The 25,483-nt window shown below is 45.1% G+C and overlaps 1 protein-coding gene across 1 annotated transcript in view; it reads left to right on the forward strand.

Annotated features, from left to right (window-relative positions):
- The window catches only part of COL22A1 (collagen type XXII alpha 1 chain), a 163,912-nt gene that overhangs the window by 11,639 nt on the left and 126,790 nt on the right, over nt 1-25,483 (forward strand). Inside the window, exon 4 of the mRNA XM_056854652.1 lies at nt 22,050-22,118. Coding sequence (XP_056710630.1) covers nt 22,050-22,118 — 69 coding nt within the window. The remainder of the gene's footprint in view (nt 1-22,049; nt 22,119-25,483) is intronic.

Here is a 25,483-nt window from a genome sequence, read left to right on the forward strand (position 1 = left end):
CTCGGGACTAGCAGGGCTCTTCTTATGTTGTTAATTAGGGGTGAACAGGTAGCAAAAAGCAATAGAAATAGCAAAGAAGTCTGCCCCAAAGCCCCCATTTATCCTTTTATATAAAAAATATTCTTACACAAACATTCTATCCTAATTGTAAAAAATAAATACATAATGCTGCACAAATCAAAGACAGTCTCCTGAGATTTCCAGAGAAATGCAGGAATCTCAGCCTACACTTTATTCTACATGTACTTTACACACAGACATAGCAATTAAGGCAGATCACATTGCCCTGGTCAGCTAAGAATATTGCTTTCTTCGTGGTGCAGCAAACAAACACAGTTTGAAGCCAGTGGGTTATTTTTGTTAGCTGAAATTGCAGGGTTAGGGTTTCGATCTACCTCAAGACCTTATGCAATTACACCCACATCTTAATTTCTTGGTTCAGTGTGGGTAAAATCTCCACACTGCAAAATTCAATTGTTACACAACATAGAGCTAGATTGAGCTTTATATGTTGGTGAATAATCCTTGGTAGCACAAATCATTTGGACATGAGTCTTCCTGGGTCATTCCTGGTCTGTGCCTGGAAGTTTACTTTTTTTCTTGGGAAGGGGTTAATTTTGAGAAGAACCCTGCTCTAGATACAGGGTTGCCAGTCAAGCAATGCCAACCATTGGGAGACACTGGGTGGTGGGGACAACCACAGTGTTTTGGGTGAGTTTGTACTTGCAGTCGGACACCTGGGTCATTTATGCATGGGAGGTTTTGCCTTGGATTTGCTGCTCTCTAGATGCACATTTTCCCCATCCGAATTCTCAAAACTTGGCATGGTGGCTTATTTTTGAGTTTTGAGTATTTGGATGGGGAAAATGTGTATCTAGAGAGGGGCACATCCAAGTCAAAACCTCCCATGCATAAATGGCCCTGGAGACACAAGCCCTACATAATTAAAACTGAATCTCTTTTTCCTCTCTCATTCCTCCCCTCCCACTGGGCTAGGGTTGTCAACCTCCAGGTTATGACTGGAGATCTCCTGCTATTACATCTGATCTCCAGGCAACAGAGATCAGTTCACCTGGAGAAAAAGGCTGCTTTGGAAAGTGGGCTGTATGGCATTATACCCCTCTGAAACCCCTCACCAAGCCCCTCAGTCCTCAGGCTCCACCCCCAAAATCTCCAGGATTGAAGGGGATTGGTCCTTTTCAGAAAGGGGCAGGACCTTTGCCCATCCATCACACCTGTACCTTTTCATCTCTCCTAGAGACCCTTTCATAAAGGACTTTTTTATTTCACCTGGCTTTACGTTGACTTTTATTTCTCTCTCTCTCCTTCATTTCACCTCCAGTTTCTGACCGGTTACCGTTTCAGAAATTGCCAGCTTTTCAACTCTGAATACTTCTCCACCCCCTCAGTGCCATTCTTCATGTATCTGTGATGAGATTGTAAAATCCCACGCTAAGCCGGAACTGCCCAAATAGCCTTTGTCTGCCTCACGAGTCCCCAAATTGCTTTTCCTTCACTAGATTCCATTTCAGCCACTCGAGGAACTTTGAAGTTTGCAAATGCCTTCTCGTTTTAGTTCATTCTTCAGGGAGTGACAGGAATCTGGAGAATGAATTGCGGTTTGAAGGTTTCGTTCTGCCAGATGTGTTAACATATTACAAGGCCATGTGGCAGGATAGAGCATGTGCTCTGCTGGTCCTTATTCAGCCAGAGAGAGACTGGATTCTGCAAATCAGCCAGCCAGCTTCTCACATCCACCTTTGACATCTGTGCGATTTTTGCTTTGTCAGATCCGATTCACTGTGGAACAGCTGAAACTTTGTCGAACATCACCTGTGTGTTTGACTTACTGTGTATTCTGCTCACATGGAAAATATGATAAAGGATGAAAATGAAGGGCCAGACTGCATCTTATGATTAGGGATCCTTGATCAGATCTCATTGATGTTGAATCAGTGCTTGAAATGTAGCCACAGAAGGGATCTATGATAAAGATTGAGGCCCCAATGCTGAGGATGGTCAAGAAGAAGAAGAAGAGTTGGCTTTTATATGCCGACTTTTTCTACCACTTAAGGAAGAATCAAACCGTCTTACAATCACCTTCCCTTCCTCTCCCCACAATAGACACCCTGTGAGGTAGGTGGGGCTGAGAGAATGCGACTAGCCCAAGGTCACCCAGCTGACTTCATGTGTAGGAATGTGGAAATCAACCTGGTTCACCTGATTAGCGTCTGCCGCTCATGTGGCGGAGTGGGGAATCAAGCCCAGTTCTCCAGATCAGAGTCCACCACTCCAAACCACCACTCTTAACCACTACACCATGCTGGCTCTCAATTAACTCTCCCCTCTGCAAACCATTTCTTGAATATATTTTTTTCTCTCTTGAACTTTTATTTTTAGTTCTGGTACTATTATACCAGGGTTTTTTTCCGGCGGCGGCAGGGGGGGGTGTTCCACCCCTAAACGCAGTCTATGGTACAGTTGCAACTAGGGAAATAGTGTGGGATGCTGACTGAATGGCAGAATCTATGGATGCACATATACTTAATTTCCTGGGGGGAAAGAAGCCAGCGTGGTGTAGGGGTTAAGAGCGGTGGACTATAATTGGAGAACTGGGTTGGTTTCCCCACTCCTCCACATGAACGCCAGACTCTAATCTGGTGAACTGGGTTGGTTTCCCCACTCCTCCACATGAAGCCAGCTGGGTGACCTTGGGCTAGCCACAGTTCTCTTTGAACTATCTCAGCCTCACCTACCTCACAAGGTTTCTGTTGTGGGGAGGGGAAGGGAAGGTGATTGTAAGCGGGTTTGAGTTTCCTTAAAAGGTAGAGAAAATCGGGGTGTAAAAACCAACTCTTCTTCTTCTTCTTCTTTGCCTTTTAGGGTCATTTGATGTATTTTTGAAACAATCAAACAAACAAACAAATCACAAAACTTTCTGGCAATCCAAGCCCCCATACACACAATTAGGTTGGTACAGGGGTCTTTCCAGGGGCTCTGGAGAAGCCATTTTTTAAGCAAATAGAATAGCAACTAGAGAGTACCAAGTCCTCCCTCTCTCCTAAAGACCCTCAAAGATTTAGGAGAATTAGACAATGGGGTCCAATATTACAGACCCCTGAACAAGGTGACCCCAATGATCCTGGTCCCCTTTGTTACTTATAGAGGGAATTACCATGCTTCAAACCTTCACTCTATCAAAACAACCTCCACAAGAGCACCCAACAAACCAGCACAAACAAAAGAAACAGAATCTCCCCCAAAACCAGATTAAGCCCCTCCTCCAGACAGAGCCCCCTCTACAAGCACCAAACCTTTACAAAAAATCCAACTCTGAAATATGATTCTTCTAGATGTGGCTTGACGTGGCATTTCCCTCCCCCCCCCCGTGTTTTTATTTGGGGCTCCGAGCCAAGGGTTGAGCCCAGAATACACCAAACGCTCATGAATTTGGTTTGCTTGTTACCGCAAGGCCAGCTTGCTTGCTTTTATAGATCTAGTTAGAGGTGGATGTATTTTTCTTTTTTCCAAAATGTGACTTTCAAAACTAGACTTATCCTTCCACAAAATGCAAACATAACCTAGGACTTGAGGCCACGTTGGTCACCAACCCTGCTATTGATGATGGGCGGGACTCAGAGTGTCTGAGGACTCACTCTCTCCTGATTACAATATCCCAGACAAGGCAATCCTGGCTACAGTTGTCAAGCTTGATGCGAGAGGTGGTGACACTGTGATTGCAGAGAGCATCATGGGAAAGGGTCCTTTCTTTTCATTATAAGATGTCATGTTATGTCCCTGATCAAAGTGTGTTGTAGTGTGTTGCAGTGGCTAGGGTGTCAGACTAGGCTCTGAGAACCAAGTCTGAATCCACTCTCTGCCATGGAAACTCAGTGGGTAACCCTGGGCCAGTCACAGACTCCCAGCCTAACCTACCTCACAGGGGTGTTGTGAGGATAGAGCGGAGAAGTAAAGAACTATCTAAGTGGAGAAGGGGAGAATGATGACTCTCCTTCAGGGTAAAAGGTGGGGTATAAATGAAGTAAGTAAGTAAGTGAATTAAAATATATTGAAGGGCTGTGGGTTAATTCCACTGGTGTCTTGGGAACTCCTTGAGCAGCGTGTAATGCCATAGAGTCCACCCTCCAAAGTAGCCAGTTTCTCCAGGAGAGCTGATCTTTATGGTTTGAGTGCAGGCTCATTGCAAGCATTCATGGGAAACTGAGTTTTCCCACGACTCTTTGGAGAGGAAGCGGCCATTACAGACTGTGAAAAGCAAGTCATTGTAAAATTCTCCTGGGGGCATTTTTCAAGGTAGAGTCACCAAATTCATAGCGTAGCTTCAAGGGACTCTCCTTGTATGACCCCCAAAGTTTGGTAAAGTTTGGGACGGGTGTGTGTCTGATTTTATGGGGTCTGGAAGGGTTGTCCCCCTCCTCCTTAGAGAAGCATGGTAAAGTTTACAATGCTTCTCTATGGAGGGGGTGACCCCTTCTGGACCCTATAAAATCAGACCCCCTGACCCAATCTTCTCCAAACTTTGCAGTTCATGCAAGGAGAGTCCCTTGAAGCTACCCTGCAAAGTTGGGAACTCTACTTCCAAAAATCTCTCCCCCAGAGCTCATTAAAATAATTCCCATAGGAAAAAGCCTGGGGAAAGCTGAAAAAACTGAATACCTATCAGGCTGAATCGGCGATTGGCTATCTGACTTTGGCTTTATTCCCAGATTTTGGCATTCTGTAAAACCAAAACCCGAATATTGCCGAAATGGCTAATTCTGGGTTTATTTTCTGTTTGGGTTTATCAATATGCACAACCCTAGTGACTACCCCAAGGTCACCCTGCAGGCTTCATGTGGAGGAGTGGGGAATCAAACCCAGTTCTCCAGATTAGAGTCTGCTGGTCTTAACCACTACATCATGCTGGCTCTCTTCAGTTGGCTTTCTGGAATGTGTTTGTTATAAAGGACAAATGTACAGGCATGGGGAAACTGTCTTGTTTCAGTCCAAGACTGACATACCAAGTTTTTTTGGGGGGAGGAGGGGTGTCAAGCTGGTTCACAATGTATGGCCTGGCGAATTATATTTGGCTTTGTGGGATCACAGGTTCTATGCTGTTCTGCTGCTTATGAGTCTCTGGTGAAGTCTCTGGTGAACCGAAAATTCCTCTTGGACGGCAGCTCCCTGCCAGAGCTTTTGGCTTCTGCTTTCTGTCCCGAGTAAGCCTCTAGAGGAAGTAACTTCAAACGAAAACGTGGTTGTTACAGCTCCTTCCTTTCCACCATCAAGACTCTAGTAGTGGGAGAGAGGATGGTTGAGTCTAGACGTGTAACTCTGTCTCTCTGATGACTTTAGCGGGTTTAGCTGATCGGTGTCTCATATGAGATGAGGATGTAAAAGAGGGGGCGGGTAGGAAAATAGCCAACTCATACCACTGATTAGAAGGCACAGCACAGTCTGGTAAAGACTGAAAAAACAATCGGAAGGCTTTGTTTGCCCGCAAGGCTGAGGGGAAGAGTATTGCTGCCCTGGTCTATGAATAGTGTTGCCAACCTCCAGGTGGTGGCTGGAAATCTGCTATTACAACGGATCTCCAGCCGATAGAGATCAGCTCACCTGGAGAAAAGGGCCGCTTTGGCAATTGGACTCTATGGCGTTGAAGTCCCTCCCCTCTCCAAACCCTGCCCTCTTCAGGCTCCGTCCCCCAAATCTCTAGGAATTTCCTAACCCAGAGCTGGCAACCCTATCTATGAAGCTGGCATGGTGTATTTAGCATTTTAATTTATTTACTTCATTAATTTCCCCCAATGAGGACCCAAAGCAACTTACATCATTCCCTCCTCCATTTTATCCTCACAAAAACAACCCTGTGAGGTAGGTTAGGCTGAGAGTGTGTGACTAGCCCAAGCTTCACCCAGCAAGCTTCCATGGCAAAATGGGGATTTGAACCCGGGTCTCCCAGCACTCTAACCATTACACCACACTAGCTCATAGTAGCAAGTGGTCAGCATAATGGTTCAACTGTCTAGTATGCCCTTGGATGAATGCAAAGATTGCTGTTGGCTTAGGGTTGTCAACTATAGGTTGGAAAATGGGTGGAGCCTGGAGAGGCGAGGGACCTCAGTGGGCTATAATGCCATAGAGTCCACCCTCTGCAGCAGCTATTTCCTCCAGGGGAACTGATCTCTGTTTGGAAAACAGTTGTAATTCCAGGCTCCACCTGGAGATTAGCAAGCCTCGTTGAATCTCCTCTGTGTGAAAACCCCTCAAGTTCACAAAGCCTTTGTGGAGCACAATGCATTATGGAGGCTGGCTATCATACCAACAACCCTTTGTCACTAGGGTTGCCAACCTTCAGGTACTATCTGGAGATCTCCTGCTATTACAACTGATCTCCAACTGATAGATCAGTTCACCTGGAGAAAATGGCCACTTTGGCAATTGGATTCTATGACACTGAAGTCCCTCCCTCTCCCAAACCCCACCCTCCTCAGGCTCCACCCCAAAAACCTGCTGCCGGTGGCGAAGAGGGCCCCGGAAACCCTATTTATCATTGCCTGCCACTGTATATTAGAACAGCGTAAGGTTTAAAGACCTAGAAATATCCAACATCCTGACACACTGGATCGTCATTTAGCGACAATTCCCAGGAAGTGGGTGACCAGCAGGCATCCCTTTAATTTCTCCAGCAGAACTTTTTACTCTTGTAGGTCCCTGTTGTGGTGAGAGAAAACCAAAGGGATCCCTCCCTCCATGTGCAACCCACCCACAGTAATGATGGGCTTCTTGCATGTGTGATAGAAAAAGTGGGTTACTGCTATATTTTGGTCATTGTCCTTGGACTTCCTTATAGGTAGGGTTGCCAACCTCCAGGTAGTGGCTGGAGATCTCCTGCTATTACAACTGATCACCAGCTGATAGAGATGAGTTCCCTTGGAGAAAATTGGGCTCTATGGCATTGAAGTCCCTCCCCTCTCCAAACCCCACCCTCCTCAGGCTTTGCCCCCAAAATTTCCAGGTGTTTCCCAACCCGGAGCTGGCAACCCTACTTATAGGGTTGCATACCCAAAGCTCTGTGTAATCAAGTTTAGTTTAGCATTGGGTTGGTAAAAATAAAAATGCAGAAATGTAAATGAATAAATAACAATGCTGTCCTTTGCACAGCTACTCCAGTGTAAGCCAGCTTGTTTCAATAGACTTAGGCTGGAGTAACTCTGTCACGCCATTCCAATATATAGGGTGGCCAACCTTCAGCTACTAGCTGGAGATCTCCTGCTATTACAACTGATCTCCAGCCGATAGAGATCAGTTCACCTGGAGAAAAAGGCCTCTTTGGCCATTGGACTCTGTGGCATTGAAGTCCCTCACCAAACCTTGCCCTCCTCAGGCTCCACCTCAAAAATCTCCAGGTATTTCCCAACCTGGAGCTGGCAACCCTACCAATATAGCAAGTTTTCAGCTTAAAAGAACTGGCTACGTGTAAAACTTGTCCTTTAAAAAAATCGGGTGTGTGTGGAGGGGATCCCATATCTAACAAAGCTGTGAGTTCTTCTGACATTTGGGAACCGTCTAGTTTTCCATGTTCCTCAAAACACACATACACACACACACACACACACCTGTTTTTATGGTGTCAAGTGAGGTGTTTTAGATCAATTTCTCTTTTAAGATGGGGGAGGGGGAGAATCCCAAGGGTTTCAATACAAATCTTAAATTTGAAAAAGCTGTGCTTTGGAGAGCTGCAGTGCCACCTACTGGGAATTGTTTAAAACTTCAGTGTACTTTTTCACTAAATTCCTTGTTGTCTTATGTAGCCAGTACCAGGCTTTAGTGCATTATTATTAATATCATCATCATCATCACCACCACCACCACTACTACTATTGAAAGTGCACCTAGAGCTAAAAAAAATTATAAAGCTGATCTTCAGTATCAGTTGAACTGGCATATTATGCTCAAAGTGTCAAGCTTTGTTTTTGGTGGCAATTATCTATCTAGTAGGAAAGGTGGCATGGTGTAGTCCAATCTCATATCATCTTGGAAGCTAAGCAGGGTCAGTACTTGGAAGGGAGCTCTCCAAGTCAGACTCTGCAGAGGAAGGCAATGGCAAACCTCCTCTGCTTCTCACTTGCCTTGAAAACCCTTGCTGGGATTGCCATAAGTCAGCTATAAGTCATGGCAGCATTGCAGGGTGAACGTTACTGCTTTACATTATTACTGAGCTCCCTCCTCTCCCCAAACTCCACCCTCCCCAGGCTCCACCCCCAGCTCTCCAGGAATCCCCCAGCCTGAAGTTGGTAACCACATATGCTGTTTGTATTGCCAGTCCCCTCCATATTATTTACTTAAATCTTTCTGATGTAGGGTTGCCGACCTCCAGGTGGAGATCTCCCACTATTGCAACTGATCTCCATGCAATAGAGATCAGTTCACCTGGAGAAAATGGTACTTTGGATGGTGGATTCTATGGCATTATACCCCATCGAAGTCCCTCCCCTCGCCAAATCCCACCTTCTTCAGGCCCCACCTCCAAAACCTCCAGGTATTTCCCAACCTGGAGCTGACAACCCTATTCTGATGGCAATTGAGAAGAGAGAAAAATAGCTTGTTGGAAAACAAGATGTCCTAGCTACAGTACATCTTTTTCTCTCCTTACCAAAGAGCGGACCAATTGACCTTCAATGATCTCTAAGCAGGCATGGAGGAAGGAAGAGACAGTGTCTGTTTTGACAAATCTCAGCACCTGGCAAAAGGGACAGAGTTCAGCTTGTTGCCTGGCTGTGATTTACAACCCAAGGCCCTCTGCCTCCCACATGGGCAGGCGAGGCTATTAGGTTGAGTCTTGGCATCCTTCTCTTGAAACCTGAAAACGTGGAAAAAGAAAAGGTGATGCCTTTTATCAGACAGTTGCTGATCCCCCCCCCTGCTTTGTTTGCTTCCTCCTCTGGGGCTGAAGCACAGCTCCTCAAAGGTCCTGTTGCTAAACAGCTCTTAACTTTGACAAAGCACCGTGACTTGAGGCCCGGGCAGAGTGCTGTTATTAATGCGTCCAGGGTTACTTTTTAACGAGGTGTCAGAATGATCAAAGGCCCAGCTCTCCTACTGTCCCACTCTACCCGATCATTATCCTAGCATTTACATTCCCAGCCCAAGTCCTGAGATCAACAGCTGGGTCCCTAGGGAAATGGAACTCTCCCCCACCCCTTCTGTCTTGGCAATGCAAGGTGGGAACAAGTGTCACCATCTGATTTACACTTGGATTATGTTGGCGTTGAAGACAGCAGCACTGTATTGTTTACATCGGGACAACAAAACGCAGCATACAAACAAGGATAAAAGAACATGAAAGATACTGCAGACTGGGCCAACCTGAGAAATCAGCAGTGGCTGAACATGGACCGACACAAACAGGACACAGGGTCTTATTCCAAGACACTGAAAGACTGGACAATTCTACCAACTATTTTGTCAGATTGCACAGAGAAGCCATTGAAATTCATAAACATCAGCACAACTTTAACAGAAAAGAAAAGAGTTTAAGAATGAATAAGGCTTGGCTTCCTGTCTTGAAAACCTCCAGACTAACAAAGACCACAGTCAACAATAGCCATGCAGATTAGCTTTGGATTTCACACATTAACAGATCACTTCAGGATACAATGGTTCCATATCAACATACCACACCCTCATTAGCACATTATCTTGATACTTACAGGACAATGGTTAGCACATTACCTTTGTTACTTTTTGCAGGACAATGATTCAGCTCAAACCCAACCCCTTTCTGACTATATATTATTCTTCCTACACACTTGACACTGAGAGACACTGCCCTTCAGTGTTACTCCTCTGAAGATGCCGGCCACAGCTGCTGGTGAAACGTCAGGAAAGAAAATACCAAGACCACGGTTACACAGCCCGGATAACCTACGAGAACCAATGAACTCTGACCGTGAAAGCCTTCGACAATATACTGTATTGTTTGTTTGTTTGTTTAATGCAGGTATGTGCCACTTTCCTGCCAAGATATTAGAAGTGGCTTATGGTTTAATCATAGAATCATAGAGTTGGAAAGGACCACCAGGGTCATCTAGTCCAACTCCCTGCACAATGCAGGAAATGCACAACTACCTCACCCCCACACACACCCAGTGACCACTACTCCATGCCCAGAAGATGGCCAAGATGCCATCAAAGTCAAAATGATCATTAGTAAAAATTGTCTGAATCCACATGTTGATTCTTCAGGAATTAACCACTTTCAAGTACTTGAAGGGCTGTCATATAGAGGATGGTGCAGAGTTGTTTTCTGTTGCCTCAGAAGGTCGGACCAGAACCAATGGGTTGAAATTAAATCAACAGAGTTTCCGTCTTGACATCAGGAAGAATTTTCTAACAGAGCAGTTCCTCAGTGGAACAGGCTTCCTCAGGAGGCAGTAAGCTCTCCTTCCCTGGAGGTTTTTAAGCAGAGGCTAGATGGCCATCTGTCAGCAATGTTGATTCTATAACCTTAACAGTTCATGAGAGGGAGGGCATTTTGGCCTCTTCTGGGCATGGAGTAGGGGCCACTGGGGGTGTGGTGGGAGGTAGTTGTGAATTTCCTGCATTGTGCAGGAGATTGGACTAGATGACCCTGGTGGTCCCTTCTAACTCTGTAATTCTATGAATAGGCTGCAGCCAGCCAGGTTTTTCCATTACATCTCATCCGATTCCCATCCTTATTACATCCCCATCCTGCATGGGTATTGTATATGCAGGTCCCATGATCTTCAGCATAGCCTTTTTGGGTGGTCAGAAAGGACCCTTCTTTCTTTTTTCACCAGCAGAAACGCTGGCTGTGCCGTTCAATGGCATGGATTCCCTGGTTTGGGTACCTTTTAGGGAGCACAAGTGAGGTCTCTCATTCACTGTTAGGAAAGTCAATTAATGTTTTTAGTAAAGCTGGAACCTTGATACTTGAAGGCACTTCTCTCGCAGTATTATCTCATGTACCGGTTGTGTTCAGCACATTAACCTCTGCTGGTCAACCTGATTCCTGCAATCAACCTGGAGTATTTTGTTGCTACAAGTGTTCTCAGTATCTGCCCTGCTGACTTGCCTTTAAAAAGGTAGCGGCATTCTAGAGAACTCACTTAGCAGCCTCAGATGTTGCTCAGCTAAATGGGGCCTCTCTTGGCTGAGAGCATGTGACTTGTGGGAAGGCCTCCTTCTCAGAAGGGCCACAGAGATGCTAATGCGCAAAAAAACCATGCTGGCTTTAGAACTCACGCTTCTTTTCCTCTGCGGCCCGATCATCGTCAACCTAGCCTCATGCTGTTTGACCTGTCAAGATTCTTGCTGGGAGACTGGCGTGCAGTCTTCGGTCTGGACGTGACCCCCAGGAGTTGACAGCTGTAGGAGCGTGCTGCGTTTCAGAAGGGCTATTTGTCTTCGTTTCCTTTCGGGAGTCTTGTCAGAGCTAGTCCATCTATAAGTTTTGTTGCCCGGCCAGATGGGGTCATGCTGTGGGGCCGAGGCGACCTGGAGATTCGAAGCTAAGAACATCCGTGTCGGGGTCCATGCTGGACAGGAACAGCTGTGCAGCACATTTGTTAATGTGCCTTTGTGATGGATTGAACAATGTGGCTAGTATCTTTGTGACATTCCAGGACTGTGTTGTTGTTGTTTTTTAATGTATTTTTCCTACAAAGTGTACTTTGCTGTCGGGTTAGGGCCCATGCAGTGATTTTGCTCTTAGAGGAGAATTCAACTGTCATTTGTCATTCCCCGTTTTGGAGATGAAATTGCGCTCTCCACAGGGCAAAAGGATGATTTTAAACTGAAGGCTTCAGGCTATGGGCAAAACAGATGTGGAAAAGATCACAGATTTCCATCAGTCTATAGGAGAAGGAGGAGGAGGGAGGTTTGCATATGCCAACTTTCTCTGCCACTTAGGGGACACTCAAACCAGCTTACAATCACCTTCCCTTCCCCTCCCCACAACAGACACCCTGTGAGGTAGGTGGGGCTGAGAGAGCTCTGACAGAGCTATGACCTGCCCAAGGTCACCCAGCTGGTTTTGTGTGTAGGAGTGGGGAATCAAACCCGGTTCTCCAGATCAGACTCCACTGCTCATGTGGAGGAGCGGGGAAACCAACGTGATTCACCAGATTAGCGTCCACTGCTCATGTGGAGGAGTGGGGAACCAAACCCGGTTCTCCAGATCAGAGTCCACCACTCATATGGAGGAGGAAGAGTAAGAGTTGGTTTTTATATGCCAACTTTCCCTACCACTTAAGGAAGAATCAGACCAGCATACAATCACCTCCCCTTTGCCTCCCCACAACAGACACCCTGTGAGGTAGGTGGGGATGAGAGAGTTCAGAGAGAACTGTGACTAGCCCAAGGCCACCCAGCTGGCTTCATGTAGAGGAATGAGGAATCAAACCCGGTTCTCCAGATCAGACTCCACTGCTCATGTAGAGGAGTGGGGAAACCAACCCGGTTCGCCAGATTGGAGTCCGCTGCTCTTAACCACCGCACCACGCTGGCTCTCTACATAATGCTGGACAAGATGGACCACTGGTCTGATCCAGCAGGGCTCTTCTTACGTTTGTGCAAATGACTTCCTATACCTGGAATTCCAACCCAGCAGTTGAGTATTCAGAACAAGTAGGATTCTGTGTTTAAAAGAGAGAAAACTGTCTTTCAGTAACACATCCCAAGCCTCAGACTCCTTCGATCTCTCCTCTAACCTCCTTTGCTTGATTCTTGTAAAACTTGTCAGCTACACATGTTCAACATTCATTACACGCCAGGCCCAGAAGGATTCCTTGACAGATGAAGGCTCGCTGACTGTGGAAAGGAAAGAAAAACCCAGCCGCATTTGAAACCCCGGTTTAATAGAGTCCTGAGGAGAATCAGGTTCTTGGCTGTTAGGCTACCATTGCTCACGCTGGGATTTGGTGCTGTGACAGGAATGGAGATTTGTGCTATTTTTAACTGATGAAAATAGGGGCACTTTCCGTGCTTTCGACAGTCCTGTTTTCACAACAGGATCACTTGGTGAGCCCCCACCCACCCACCCACCACTATTATTTACCCAGATAGATAGGCTTGCCAACCTCCAGGTAGTAGCTGGAGATCTGCTATTACAACTGCTCTCCAGACGATAGAGAGCAGTTCACCTGGAGAAAATGGCCGCTTTGGCCATTGGACTCTATGGCACTGAAGCCTCTCCCCTCCCCAAACCCCACCCTCCTCAGGCTTTGCCCCAAAAACCTCCTGCCGGTGGTGAAGGGGGGCATGGAAACTGATCTCTGTCGCCTGGAGATCAGCTGTAATAGCGGGAGATCGCCAGCCAACACCTGGAGGCTGGGAAAGACCCAGACAGCACTCACAAATTGTAATACAAAGGTTTAGCTTTATCAAAGTGTGAAACAGTGCAAAAGGTGCAAAATATATATACAAGGATGACGAGGATACACATACAAAATAAATAATGGAAGTCCAATATAATATCAAGTTCAAATGTCCAAAGGCACAAAGTAAGTAAATATCCTGAAAAAATAGGTAAGTCAATATTTATAATCCAGTATGGACTTCTGTTGTACTTATAGACAGCTGAAGGAGCACCTGGAGGTTGGCAACTCTCGCACCATCTGATCTACCTCACACAGTTGTTGTGGGCATAAGATGAGGGGTGGGGGAAGCTAAGTATACCACCCTGAGCTCCTTAGAGAAAAGGCAGGGGAAATGATGTAAAATGGTTTAGCCATTTATTTCTATGTGGAAATGTACAGTGTTTCCCCATACGTTGTGTATGGCCTCAGTAAGTGATGAAAAGAAGAAAAGCAAGGTTGACCAAAGGCCTTCACATGGAATATAAGTAGTTTAATGTTGGAGAAGTAATTGTAGGAATACCTTAGTCTGGCAAACAGATCCCAGTTTTCTCTCTTTACTAGCTGGCTGGGGATTGGAAAGGTCTGCTTTCCTTTCTGACAAAGTAGTATGAAAAGTGGGGAAACGGCTTGGCAGATCTCACTATCTATGGGGATTTTGGCCGCCCAATCTCTTTTGGAGGATGCGGAAGTAATTGTTGCTTTGTTTTCCCCCGAAAGGCTTCAGACTTTCCCCAGCCAGCGACGCTACCGATCTGCCCCGCCGTTTTAAACGCGGCAAAGGCAAGGTTTTGGCTCTTTTGTTAATGCTTGCTTTAGCCTCCGAGGCAGGCGGCAGCCAAATGAGAAGAGCAGCTGCCGGCCTGCCTGGCCTCTAATTTCGCCTCTGAAAATAGCACTTTAAAGCCGAGCTCCAGCTGGCTGGGATTGATGTGCTGCCGGACTGGCACTGGCTCTGCACAGAGCACAAGCGACTGGGCCGTGAAACTCTCAGGCGGAGATTTTACAGCAAGATACTCAGTCACTGTAATTGTTTGCCTGTACCCTATAATTTACAGCAGACAAAGCAGCGGTAAAACATAGTAGGCCGGCATGAGTGGTTTCATACAGTCTGCCTTGTTTCGTTTCGTTTTAATAATAATAAAAAAAAACTTCAGCTCACTTACTTTGCTTAGTTACTAATACGATTGTTTAGGGGAAAATATGGCCATTTATGCATGGTTGTTTCCTCGCGGTCACCCCGCCGACTGCTTCGGGGCTTTGCTTTGATTATGCTTGCATTTTCGGGCCCTCAGAGGCTGCTTCGCTCTCCCTGCACGTTTCCGCACATTTCCCCCGCGTGTTCTGGATGCTGGCTAAACACAAATCCAGAAAACGAGGGCGAAACATGAGGGGAGAGTGAGGTGACGACTGATGGTCAGAAAATGCATGCATGATCAAAGCAAAGCCCTGAAGCAGTTGGTGGGGTGACTGCGACGAAACAGCCATGCATAAATGGCTATGATTGCCAGTAGGCTTACCAGGTCCCTCCTCTGCTCCAGTGGGAGGTTTTCCTGGTGGTTGCAAGATTGCACGCACACACAATCGGCCGCATCAGCGTGATTGCAGCACTTCCAGTTTACACCTGGAAGTCCTGCATCGCAACGGGGCCTTCCTTTACCACTCAAACTAGGAGTTTGAGTGGTAAAGGGCCCATTGCGATGCGGCACTTCTGGGTGTAAAACACATCACAAGAGGCTGTTTACCACTCAAACTTTGCTTTCAGACAAATTAAAATTGCTGGTTGTTACGCAGAATGCCCTAAAGGGTCTGGGAAGGGTATATTTGAAGGACAGCCTACTCCCACTAGAGTTTATTCATAAGTTAAAATCTGCTTCATGGGCCCTTACCTGAGGATATAGGGCAGGTGAACATTGGAGACAGAGCCTTTTCTGTTCTGCCCCCTTAACTATGGGTTTCCCTCCCTCTCATTGTTTTTGTTTGGCATCAAAGCAGGCAAAAAGAGTAAGAGTTTTTTTGCCAAGGCACAGAGGCCACAAAACACCGCTGCAGCTTAGAGGTGGAATTTCTGGATTGCTGTTTGTAGAATTTGAGCGCCCGGTGTGGCTGGCAGGAAAGAGGGATAGAGGCTTGGTGACACAATGGATTATTGGAACTCAATGTGGCTAGCCCGATCTCATCAGATCTTGGAAGCTAAACTGGGTCTGTCTTGGTTAATACTTGTTTGGGAGACCACCAAAGAACTTCAAGGTTGCTATGTAGAGGTAGGGCATGGCAACACACCTAGGGTTTGCCACCTGGAGTTGGCAAACCTACCTAATTCCCATAACTGTATTATTCAAGAGCATCCTTTTAGCTATTGTTGAGGATGCTGCCTTCATGTTGTAGAGGTGTGGCATCCTCTATCTTTAGGAGAAAACGGAAATTTTGGCAAGAGAATTTTCTGTAGCTGCATTTGTGTTCGCTCTATATGAACACCCTTAACCAACCAGTCTACTGGTTATCCCCCCAGTTAATTAAAGGCCACAGGGCCTTGGACTCAATCTTGCACGCTTCAGCGCATCCTGTATTAGAAGCACATGTGTTTCCATGGGGATGACCCCACCTTTGCCTTTCTCAATGTTAGGCCTTCTGTTTTTCTTCACCCTTCATTTCCTCAAATCAATTCTGGAGCTGGCTCCATCAAAGGCTGATTGGAGAAAGCATTGGTGTTCCTCAGCTCAGCGTTTTTCATGAGGGAGTAGGTTTGGGTTTTTTGGCCACCGGAGCATGTACCAGACAAGAAACAAATCTGTCACATTTAAGTGGAATTTTTGCAGAGACAAATTCTTGTCCTGATGTTGTCAGTGTCTCTAGGGTATAGTTTTTAGGTGGATCCCTGTATTGGAGTTAGCCAGATGACACATTTGTACACCCATTAAAATGTGCTAAAGCTAGGATAATCCTCAGTTTAGTCATTTTTGCCTTCTAGGGTCAGTTCAGGCTTGATTTGATCTATAACCCCCTGATTTTTTTTGGGGGGGGGGCCGTCCAGGGTATCCATAACACTACTCCAACACAACATTTCAAAGGAATCTATTTTCTTCCTATCAGCTTTCTTCATTGTCCAGCTTTCACACCCATACATAGTAATAGGGAATACTATAGCATGAATTTACTTGATCTTGGTGGCCAGTGACACATCCTTACACTTAAGAATCTTTTCTAGCTCCTTCATGGCTGCCATTCCCAGTCTCAATCTCCTTCTGATTTCTTGGCTGCAGTCTCCCTTTTGGTTGATGATGGTGACAAGGAATAGAAAGTCTTGAACAATTTAAATTTCCTCATTGTCAATCTTAAAGTATAATAATTGTCCTGTAGTCATTAATTTGGTCTTCTGGATGGGAGACTTTAGAGGGACACAAGTCATGTCCCCAAAGGAGCACGGCAACATTAACTTTTCTGAGCAGCCTAGGAAAGGAAACTCTTATTTAGTGGCAAAGAGGCAAACCCTGGAAAGGAAAAATCAGATCGGAGAGGAATTCTATGGCTGTCAGATAGGAAAAAAACAGTCTTTGATAAAGCTGGTGTTCTCATTGGATATTTTATGATGTTTTCCCATTGCTTGAGATGGAGTCGTTGCCTGTTGCTCTGGCTTCTTCCTGCACAGTCATTATACAAGTATGTGGCCTGTTTGGGTGATGGATCCCTTGCCTAAGAATTGCCTTTCCTCAAAAGGTCAGTTGAAGGGTTCATAAACAGCCCCATAACTTTCAAGGAAACTATGAAGATGATCACATCTAGACCTCCAAAAACCTTTTAGGGTTAAACAAAAGACCAAGTGCTCTGTAGTGATGGGAGATATCTGCCCCATCTTTTATTTTTTGCTAGATGATACCAGGAAGAAAAGATTTCTGAATTTAGGTCAGAATGGTGCTCTTGCTGTCTTTGGGGTTACCAACCTCCAGTTGGAGCCTGGAGATCTGGAATTACAACTGATCTCCAGACTTTTAGAAACCAGTTCCCCTTGAGAAAATGGCAGCGTTGATATACCATATTCTATGGCATTATGCCCTGTTGTGGTCCCTCCCAGTCCTAAACACTGCCCTAACCGTGCTTCACCGCCAAATCATGAATTTTCCAAACCAGAATTGGCAACCCTATCTGCCAATGTGGTGTAGTCGTTAGAAGCAGTGGACTCTAATCTGGAGAACCGGGTTTGATTACCCACTCCTCCACATGAGTAGTAGACTCTAATCTGGTGAACTGGACTGGTTTCCCCACTCTTACACAAGAAGCCAGGTGGGTAACCTTGGGCTAGTCACAGTTCTCTCTCTTTCAGCCTCACCTACCTCACAATGTGTCTGTTGTGGGGAAAGGAAGGGAAGGAGATTGTCAGCCAGTCTGAGTCTCCTTAAAAGGTAGAAAAAGTCGGCATATAAAAACCAACTCCTCCTCCTCCTCTTCTTCTTTTCTTCTTCTTTTCTTCTTCTTTTCTTCTTCTTCTTCTTCTTCTTCCTCCTCCTCCTCTGACTGTATTACACCCTAACCAAGACACTGACATGTTTAGTAGCCTCCTTCTTCAGTTTGATTGCCACAAAACGCATTGTTCTTTAGTATCTATCTCAATATGTATTTGTGTCTGGTAAATCTTGTTGGATATCTTTAGCAGGCACTGCAAGTCCTGTTTGCCAAGGCTTTTGATTGGTTATGAAGAGCAGTCATCTTTTATTGGAAGGAAGTGTCTTGGGGTTATTTTATTTTGGTTTTAACTTGTAAATGTTTTAAATTACTACTGTAAGCCATGTTGAGCCAAGAGAAAAGGCAGGGTAAAATATTTTAATAAATAATACTAGAACTTGTGGGTACCCAGTGAAGTCAATAGGTAGTTAAACACTTATTAACTCAAAGAATTATTGGACTACAGAATTCACTGCCATGGGATGTGGTAATAACCATTAGTTTAGTTGGCTGTGAAAGGGAATTAGAGAAATTCATGGAGGAGAGGAAAGGTAAGCTTTTTGGAACAGAACCAAGTGAACACGTGAAGCTGCTTTATTCTGAATCATTCTGAATCAATCCACTGGTCTATCAAGTCCACATGTTCAGGTCTTTAGCATCATCTATCTGGCCCATTCAAATAGAGATTCTGGGGATTGAACCTGGAACCTTCTGCATGCAAAGCAGATCCTCTGCCTCTGAGCTACAGCTCCTATTTGAATATTTCTGTTACCGGTACTGCTCTTAAACCCTGCACATTTAATAATTCCAAAATTAAGAAGAAGAAGAGTTGGTTTTTATATGCCGACTTTCTCTGCCACTTAAGGAAGAATCAAACCGGCTTACAATCACCTTCCCTTCCACTCCCCAACACAGACACCCTGTGAAGTAGGTGGAGCTGAGAGAGCTGTGACTAGCTCTAGGTCACCCAGCTGGCTTCATGTGTTGGAGTGGGGAAACAGATCCAGTTCACCAGATTAGCCTCCGCCGCTCATGTGGAGGAGTAGGGAATCGAACCCAGTTCTCCAGATCAGAGTCCACCGCTCCAAGCCACCCCTCTTAACCACTACACCATGCTGGCTCTCATTTAATAATTGATTAGCATCATTTGAGTCTTTGGTGGTGGTGCAAATGATGTCAAACTGAAGGTGCCTTTTGGTGAACCTGAAGGCTTTTCAAGGCAAGAGATGGTTTGCCATCACCTGCCTCTGTGTAGCAATCCTGGACTTCCTTGGTGGTCTCCCATTCAAGTCCTAACCAGGGCCTACCCTACTTAGCTTCACGATCTGAAAAGATTGGGCTAGCATATTATATCTGAGCCCATAGTCCCCATAAAAAGCAATGGGTTTCCATATTGGATCAACAAAACATTTGTGATAAATAACTCTGCTTTTTGGACTTTTTTCCCACACTGAAATGCACCATTTGGTTCAACTGCAGGAACCATTGCAAGAACATTGTTATGGAGCCTCAGGCTAAATTCACCCACCCATAATTACTTGTGTCACTTGGTGACAGGTCTCCTGTATGCTAATGAGATGCCTCAAGCTATTTTAATAATAGACGTGAATTATCAGTTGTCGTTTCTGAGTGTCTGACTAGTCCATTTAAAAATGGCTCTCCTGGTTTGCAGAACACTGGTAGCATATTGGGGAACACCACTTCTGTTGAAATATGCCTTGGCGGTGGGGTTGCTCTACTCTTTGCATGCCTCCTGTTTTGAGCGAAGGCTTTCCCCAAGAAGCATATTTTAATTTTTTTAAAGAATTAGGAAGAATTTTTCTAACAGTTAGAGCGGTTCCTCAGTTGAACAGGCTTCCTTGGGAGGTACTGAGCTTTCCTTCCAAGGAGATTTTTAAGCAGAAGCTAGATAGCCATCTGTTGACAATGCTGATGTTATGACCTTAGGCAGATCATGAGAGGGAGGGCATCCTGGCCATCTTCTGGCCTTGGAGTAGGGGTCACTGGGGGTGTGGGGGGGATAGTTGTGAATTTCCTGCATTGTGCAGGGGGTTGGACTAGATGACCCTGGTGGTCCCTTCCAACTCTATGATTCTATGATTTTGTTCTATGATTCTATGAAAATATAATCTGTTCCTGATGGAACTCGTTGCTGACTGAATTGCCAAGATTGCCATAGAGTGTTGAGGGATGGTGCAAAAATGAGGATATTAAGGACACATGATGCAGATCATTGGCATGACTTCTCAGAGTATCTCAAACTGGGGACCAGGGACACCTGGAGTCCCACAAGGATACTGTAGAGAGTTCACAAGACTTTTGTAAGTACAGAAGGCTAAGCCCTCCCATGCTTTTCCAGACCACTTGAAAATGGAACCTTCTCAGTTTTCTAGGAATGGGGGCAGAGTATCTCCATTTCAGATGAAGTTCCCCGTGTCTTGAAGGCTGGGAGCTTATAGAGGGGCCAACACCTGAAGCTCTCCCAATTCTGTTTATAGATACTATGTTTGTGACTTGTTGATTAAAAAAATACATTATTTATATTCTGCCTTGCTCTCAGGGACTCGAGGCAGTACACATACCGTAGTGAGTCAGTACAGTTGACAAAATGGAACATCCAATAACCAATGAATTGGGATTTTAGAAGACTGGAACCACCAGAAAGATCTGAAGCATAGCATAAGTAGGAACATGACTCATTAAGTAGTACAGAAATTAGATAATAGGATCCTACTTACAGTAAGCTAAATGCAGCAGTGTAGACTACTCTCCCAGTCATTTATCCAAGTAAGAGAGCCAGCATGGTGTAGTGGTTAAGAGCGGTGGTTTGAAGCAGTGGACTCTGATCTGGAGAACTGGGTTTGATTCCCCACTCCTCCAAATGAGCAGCAGAGGCTAATCTGGTGAACCGGGTTGGTTTTCCCACTCCTTCATATGAAGCCAGCTGGGTGACCTGGGGCTAGTAACATTTCTCTCAGCCCTACCTACCTCACAGGATGTCTGTTGTGGGGAAGGGAAGGCGATTGTAAGTCAGTTTGATTCTTCCTTAAGTGGTAGAGAAAGTCAACATATAAAAAGCAACTCAGAAGAGTTCTTCTTCTTCTTCTTCGTTTGTGAACCATTTTGTACAGTGCAACTCTCACATGTGTGGACAGTTGTTGATACAAGCTGTGCCCTGTGCCTCTTCAGACTACTCATTAAAGTAGTGGGAAAGAAAACTTGGTAGGATTTCCAAAATACAGCTGGAGATTTTTCATGTTCTTTATTAACTCACTCCCTTGACTGGTTTTTCATTGCTGTGTAGAAGTGTGAAATTAACTATTGATCTAGGAAAACAACATAAAAGATACCTTCCTGGGGGCGTATGTCCGGGAAGAGAATGATTGGGAGAAACCATGGCACAGAATGATATCCTATTGAAAGATCTGGAGATAATAATAATAATAATAATAATAATAATAATAGTGTAAAAACTCACAGCATCGTTGTGAGGATAGAATGGAAGAGGGGAGAATGAGGCATGCTGCTCTGGGTCCCTATTGGGTAGAAGGACAGGGTATAAATGAAGTACATAAACAAATACGTAGTATTGCTGGATCACAGCAAAGGTCGGTCTAGTCCAATGTTCTCTTCCAAACAGGGGCTAGGCAGGTGCTCCAGAAGACTTGTACAGTTTGGATAAATATGATGATTGTCCTATTTGTTTGTCTCTAGTGTATGGTTCTTAGAGGTATACTGTCCCTGAGTCTGGATTTTCTATTTGGCTCTGATTGCTGTGTGTGTGTGTGTGTGTGTGTGTGTGTGTTAAGTGCCGTCAAGTCGCTTCCGACTCATGGTGACCCTATGAATCAATGTCCCCCCCAAACGTCTTTAACAGCCTTGCTCAGGACTTGCAAATTGAGGGCCGTGGCTTCCTTTATAGAGTCAAACCATCTCTTGTTGGTTCTTCCTCTTTTCCTGCAGCCTTCAATTTTTTCTAGCATGATTTCAGCCTCCCAAATCAGTTACATAGGAAAGATCCGTAATACTTGTGCCCATGGAATGCTGGATAGAGCCCCGTCTCTTCTAACAAAATCAATGTTAGCTGTTAGAGAGTACGAAGTTAAGTGCTTAACTATGCCTTTACTTTGCCCAGAGGCTGTTTAGCGAATGGAAGTTTAACATGAAAGGAGGTCTTATTAATGGATAAATAAATCAAGCATAATCTTTTTCATTCTTTTCTCATTTCAGATGTGCTATGTCCCAGTCTCCGTGTGGAAGGAGATAGATTCAAAGAGACCAAAGGAGAAACTATTCCAGGTAATAAAATACCACGTACAACCACTTGCTGGCAAGTTTTGGGGGGTCCCTTTCAATAAAAGTGGGGCTTCTATCCAGGCAAAAAGTGTTAATGGAAAGAGGGACCATTTTATTCATTTGTCTGACAAGAAGGAGAGCATGATCCGGTGTCCAAGGGATCTGTTTTCTTGCAGTGTGACCTAAGAGATTTGACTGGGGAGGAATTTCCAAGATTGTTTGAATTTTGTTTGATGTGAAAGCTGGCCAGAACCATGGCCACTCCTTGATCTAGGCTTTCCAAAACTGAATCTATGCAATTGCCTTTTGCTGAGTCAGACTGTGAATCCATCTAGGTCAGCCCAGTCCTCTTTGATGGACATTCCACAGGCAGACCAGATCAGATGCTGCAACATCTATGGTTGGATCTCCAATAACTGGAGATCACTACTTTATTTATTTATTTTTGTAAAGAACAGCTGTCGAGAAGGCTCCTATGGTGTTTTTCCTAAATTCATATGCCCCAGCTGATGTTTACCACGACGGGAACCGTTGCAGGCTTCCTCTGGGGTACTGCTCAAGGATGGAACAGCAGCATGTTAAACGTTGCTTCTCCCTTTGCTGTGGTTTGAGTCTGGATCAGGGCCTTCCAAAACTGCTGTTTACAACAAAATTACACGAGAGATAATGGAAGGGAGGGGCCATGGCTCAGTGGTAGAGCATCTGCTTGGCATGCAGAAGGTCCCAGGTTCAATCTCTGGCATCTCCAGTTAAAAGGATCAGGTAGAAAGTGATGTGAAAGATGTCTGCCTGAGACCCTGGAGAGCTGCTGCCAGTCTGAGTAGACAATACTGACTTTGATGGACCAAGGGTCTGATTCAGTATAAGGCAGCTTCATGTGTGTGTATGATTTTACCATGTCCTGTTTTGGCTTTGATCTTCTCCAAGATCCTTAACTGCATTTTCCAGGGACTGAAACAGGGATCATCTGTTTGCTCCGTTTCCAATCTAGGGGAGATGGGGTGTCCCTCAAAATTATTCTAACTCTAAAGGGAGATGTATTCCTGGACAATGATCATGGACATTTAGTATGGACCACAATCTGCTTCATCTTGTACTGAGTTGCTCTTGAAGGTAGTACAGTGTCTCTTCTCCTGGATGCTGAGAGGGAATATAAATCGTTCTGTTTCCGTGTCAGTAGCTCCTGCCAAAGTTATTTTCTAATTGGCTGAAAACCTTGCTATTCCACTTGGATGCTAACTTTTTCTTTTTTGCTTTTGCTCATCTCTATCTTTCACTTGTCCTAGGCAGTTGATCAATATGCAATGTTTCCACTTAACGGATGAAGAATGATGTGATGCACCTGGTCAGATACATGGCAGAAGGCAGTCATTTAGCAAGGCTTTGTTTCTTTCCTTGGATGCCAGGTTTTAAAATAAAATAAAATAAAATAAAGCTATCCACAGCCAATCAGTGAATTGACAGCTGTAAAAGTTTTTAAACAACAGCAGCTTAATAGCTTTTCCTCTTGTTGCAGCCCTGTGAAATGAGGGCTTCCCTTGATCATTTATCATTTTATTTTGTCTCATGAGTTTGGGCTTTTATTTGGAAACTGACCAGAAGTGTCATGAAGTCTTGGAGGATCTGTTTATTGCAATATTAATGATGCAAGGAACGAAAGCTCTGAGGACCCATAAGCCGAATCCAACCCCTGGTTGGGAGAGGGAGTTTGCTACCATTATGTTCTTTATACATAAACACTTAGCTCCAAGGAGATCTCCAGCTACCACCTGGAGATTAGTAGTCAAAAACGGCTACAGGTGCTACTCAGGAGTTTTGGTAATTCAAAATAAAGGCACTAGCAAAAATACACCCAATAAGGTAACTGCAATGCAAAATTGCTATTAGAAAAATATATTGAGAATAAATTCTTACTAACACAACCTCAGTTGAGCAGATAGAAAAAATATTTTTACAAGTGGTCTAAATTAGACCCAATATGATGACACAAGAGCGTTACAAGTAAGTAAGTATAGGCACAATTGCTCAGTTCATTTCAACTCCATCCATATAAAATGCAAGATACAACAGTTAGGCAGCGGAAACCGGACATTGTGCAATGGCTCTGAGGACCCATAAGCCAAATCCAACCCCTTGTTGGGAGAGGGAGTTTGCTACCATTACGTTCTTTATACATAAACACTTAGCTCCAAGGAGATCTCCAGCTACCACCTGGAGATTGGCAACCCTAACCAGAAGTAAGGTGATCACAGTGGTGCAGGAATGCTCTAGTACTTGAGCAAAAACTCTATAGTTAAAAGATTAGTTCTACCACAGAGTTTTTGCCCAAATACCAGAATGCTGCCCATGTTGCCAGCAGTGTTCTGGCAATCACCAGAAGTGACATTGCCGCTTCGACAACAATGCGGGCCTAGGCCTAGTTTTCCTGCCGGTAAGTCCCAAATCCCTCCCCCAACAGCTGCCAGGGGGTACCTGGCAACCCTAAGCAGTGCAATTATACTATTGGTCTAGATTTCAAGGCTATTATTTGTAAGCAGCCTAAATTAATTTTCTGGGCAGATTTTGGATTTCCATCTTGGATGCAACAGCTGTAGAAGTTCAGTGAAAGCCAGCTACTACAGCAGCTGAAAAGTCACCTACAGTGGGAGAGCCAGCATGACGTAGTGGTTAAGAGCGGTGGTTTGGAGCGGTGGACTCTGATCTGGAGAACCGGGTTTGATTCCCCACTCCTCCACATGAATGGCAGATGCTAATCTGGTGAACCGGATTTGTTTCCCCGCTCCTACACATAGGGTTGCCAACCTCCAGCTACTAGATGGAGATTTCCCGCTATTCCAACGGATCTTCAGCCGATAGAGATCAGTTCCCCTGGAGAAAATGGCCGCTTTGGCCATTGGGCTCTATGGCATTGAAGTCCCTCTTCACCCAAGCCCCGCCCTTCTCAGGCTCCACCCAAAAAAACTCCTGCCGGTGGCAAAGAGGGACCTGGCAACCCTACCTACACACGAAGCCAGCTGGGTGACCTTGGGCTAGTCACACTCTCTCAGCCCCACCTATCTCACAGGGTGTCTGTTGTGGGGAGGGGAAGGGAAGGTGATTGTAACCCGGTTTGATTCTGCCTTAAGTGGTAGAGAAAATTGGCATGTTAAAACAAAATGAGTCAAGAAGACTAGTGAGACTTTTTGGGAGTGTCACACTTCCTGGGAAAAAGAAAATACATAATTTCCAGAGTTGCTTTTGAAAACCTCTTGGCTGTAACAGTGCTCTTGCGGAGGTGCCCAGTCTAAAACTTGTGCCAGCTTCCCATCATCCCTTTATGCAGCCTCAGGCATATTGTGGTGGAAGTCCTAAATTGGACTGGCTTCAGT

Source organism: Euleptes europaea, chromosome 8 (assembly GCF_029931775.1).
Source record: "Euleptes europaea isolate rEulEur1 chromosome 8, rEulEur1.hap1, whole genome shotgun sequence".
NCBI classification, from domain to species: domain Eukaryota; kingdom Metazoa; phylum Chordata; class Lepidosauria; order Squamata; family Sphaerodactylidae; genus Euleptes; species Euleptes europaea.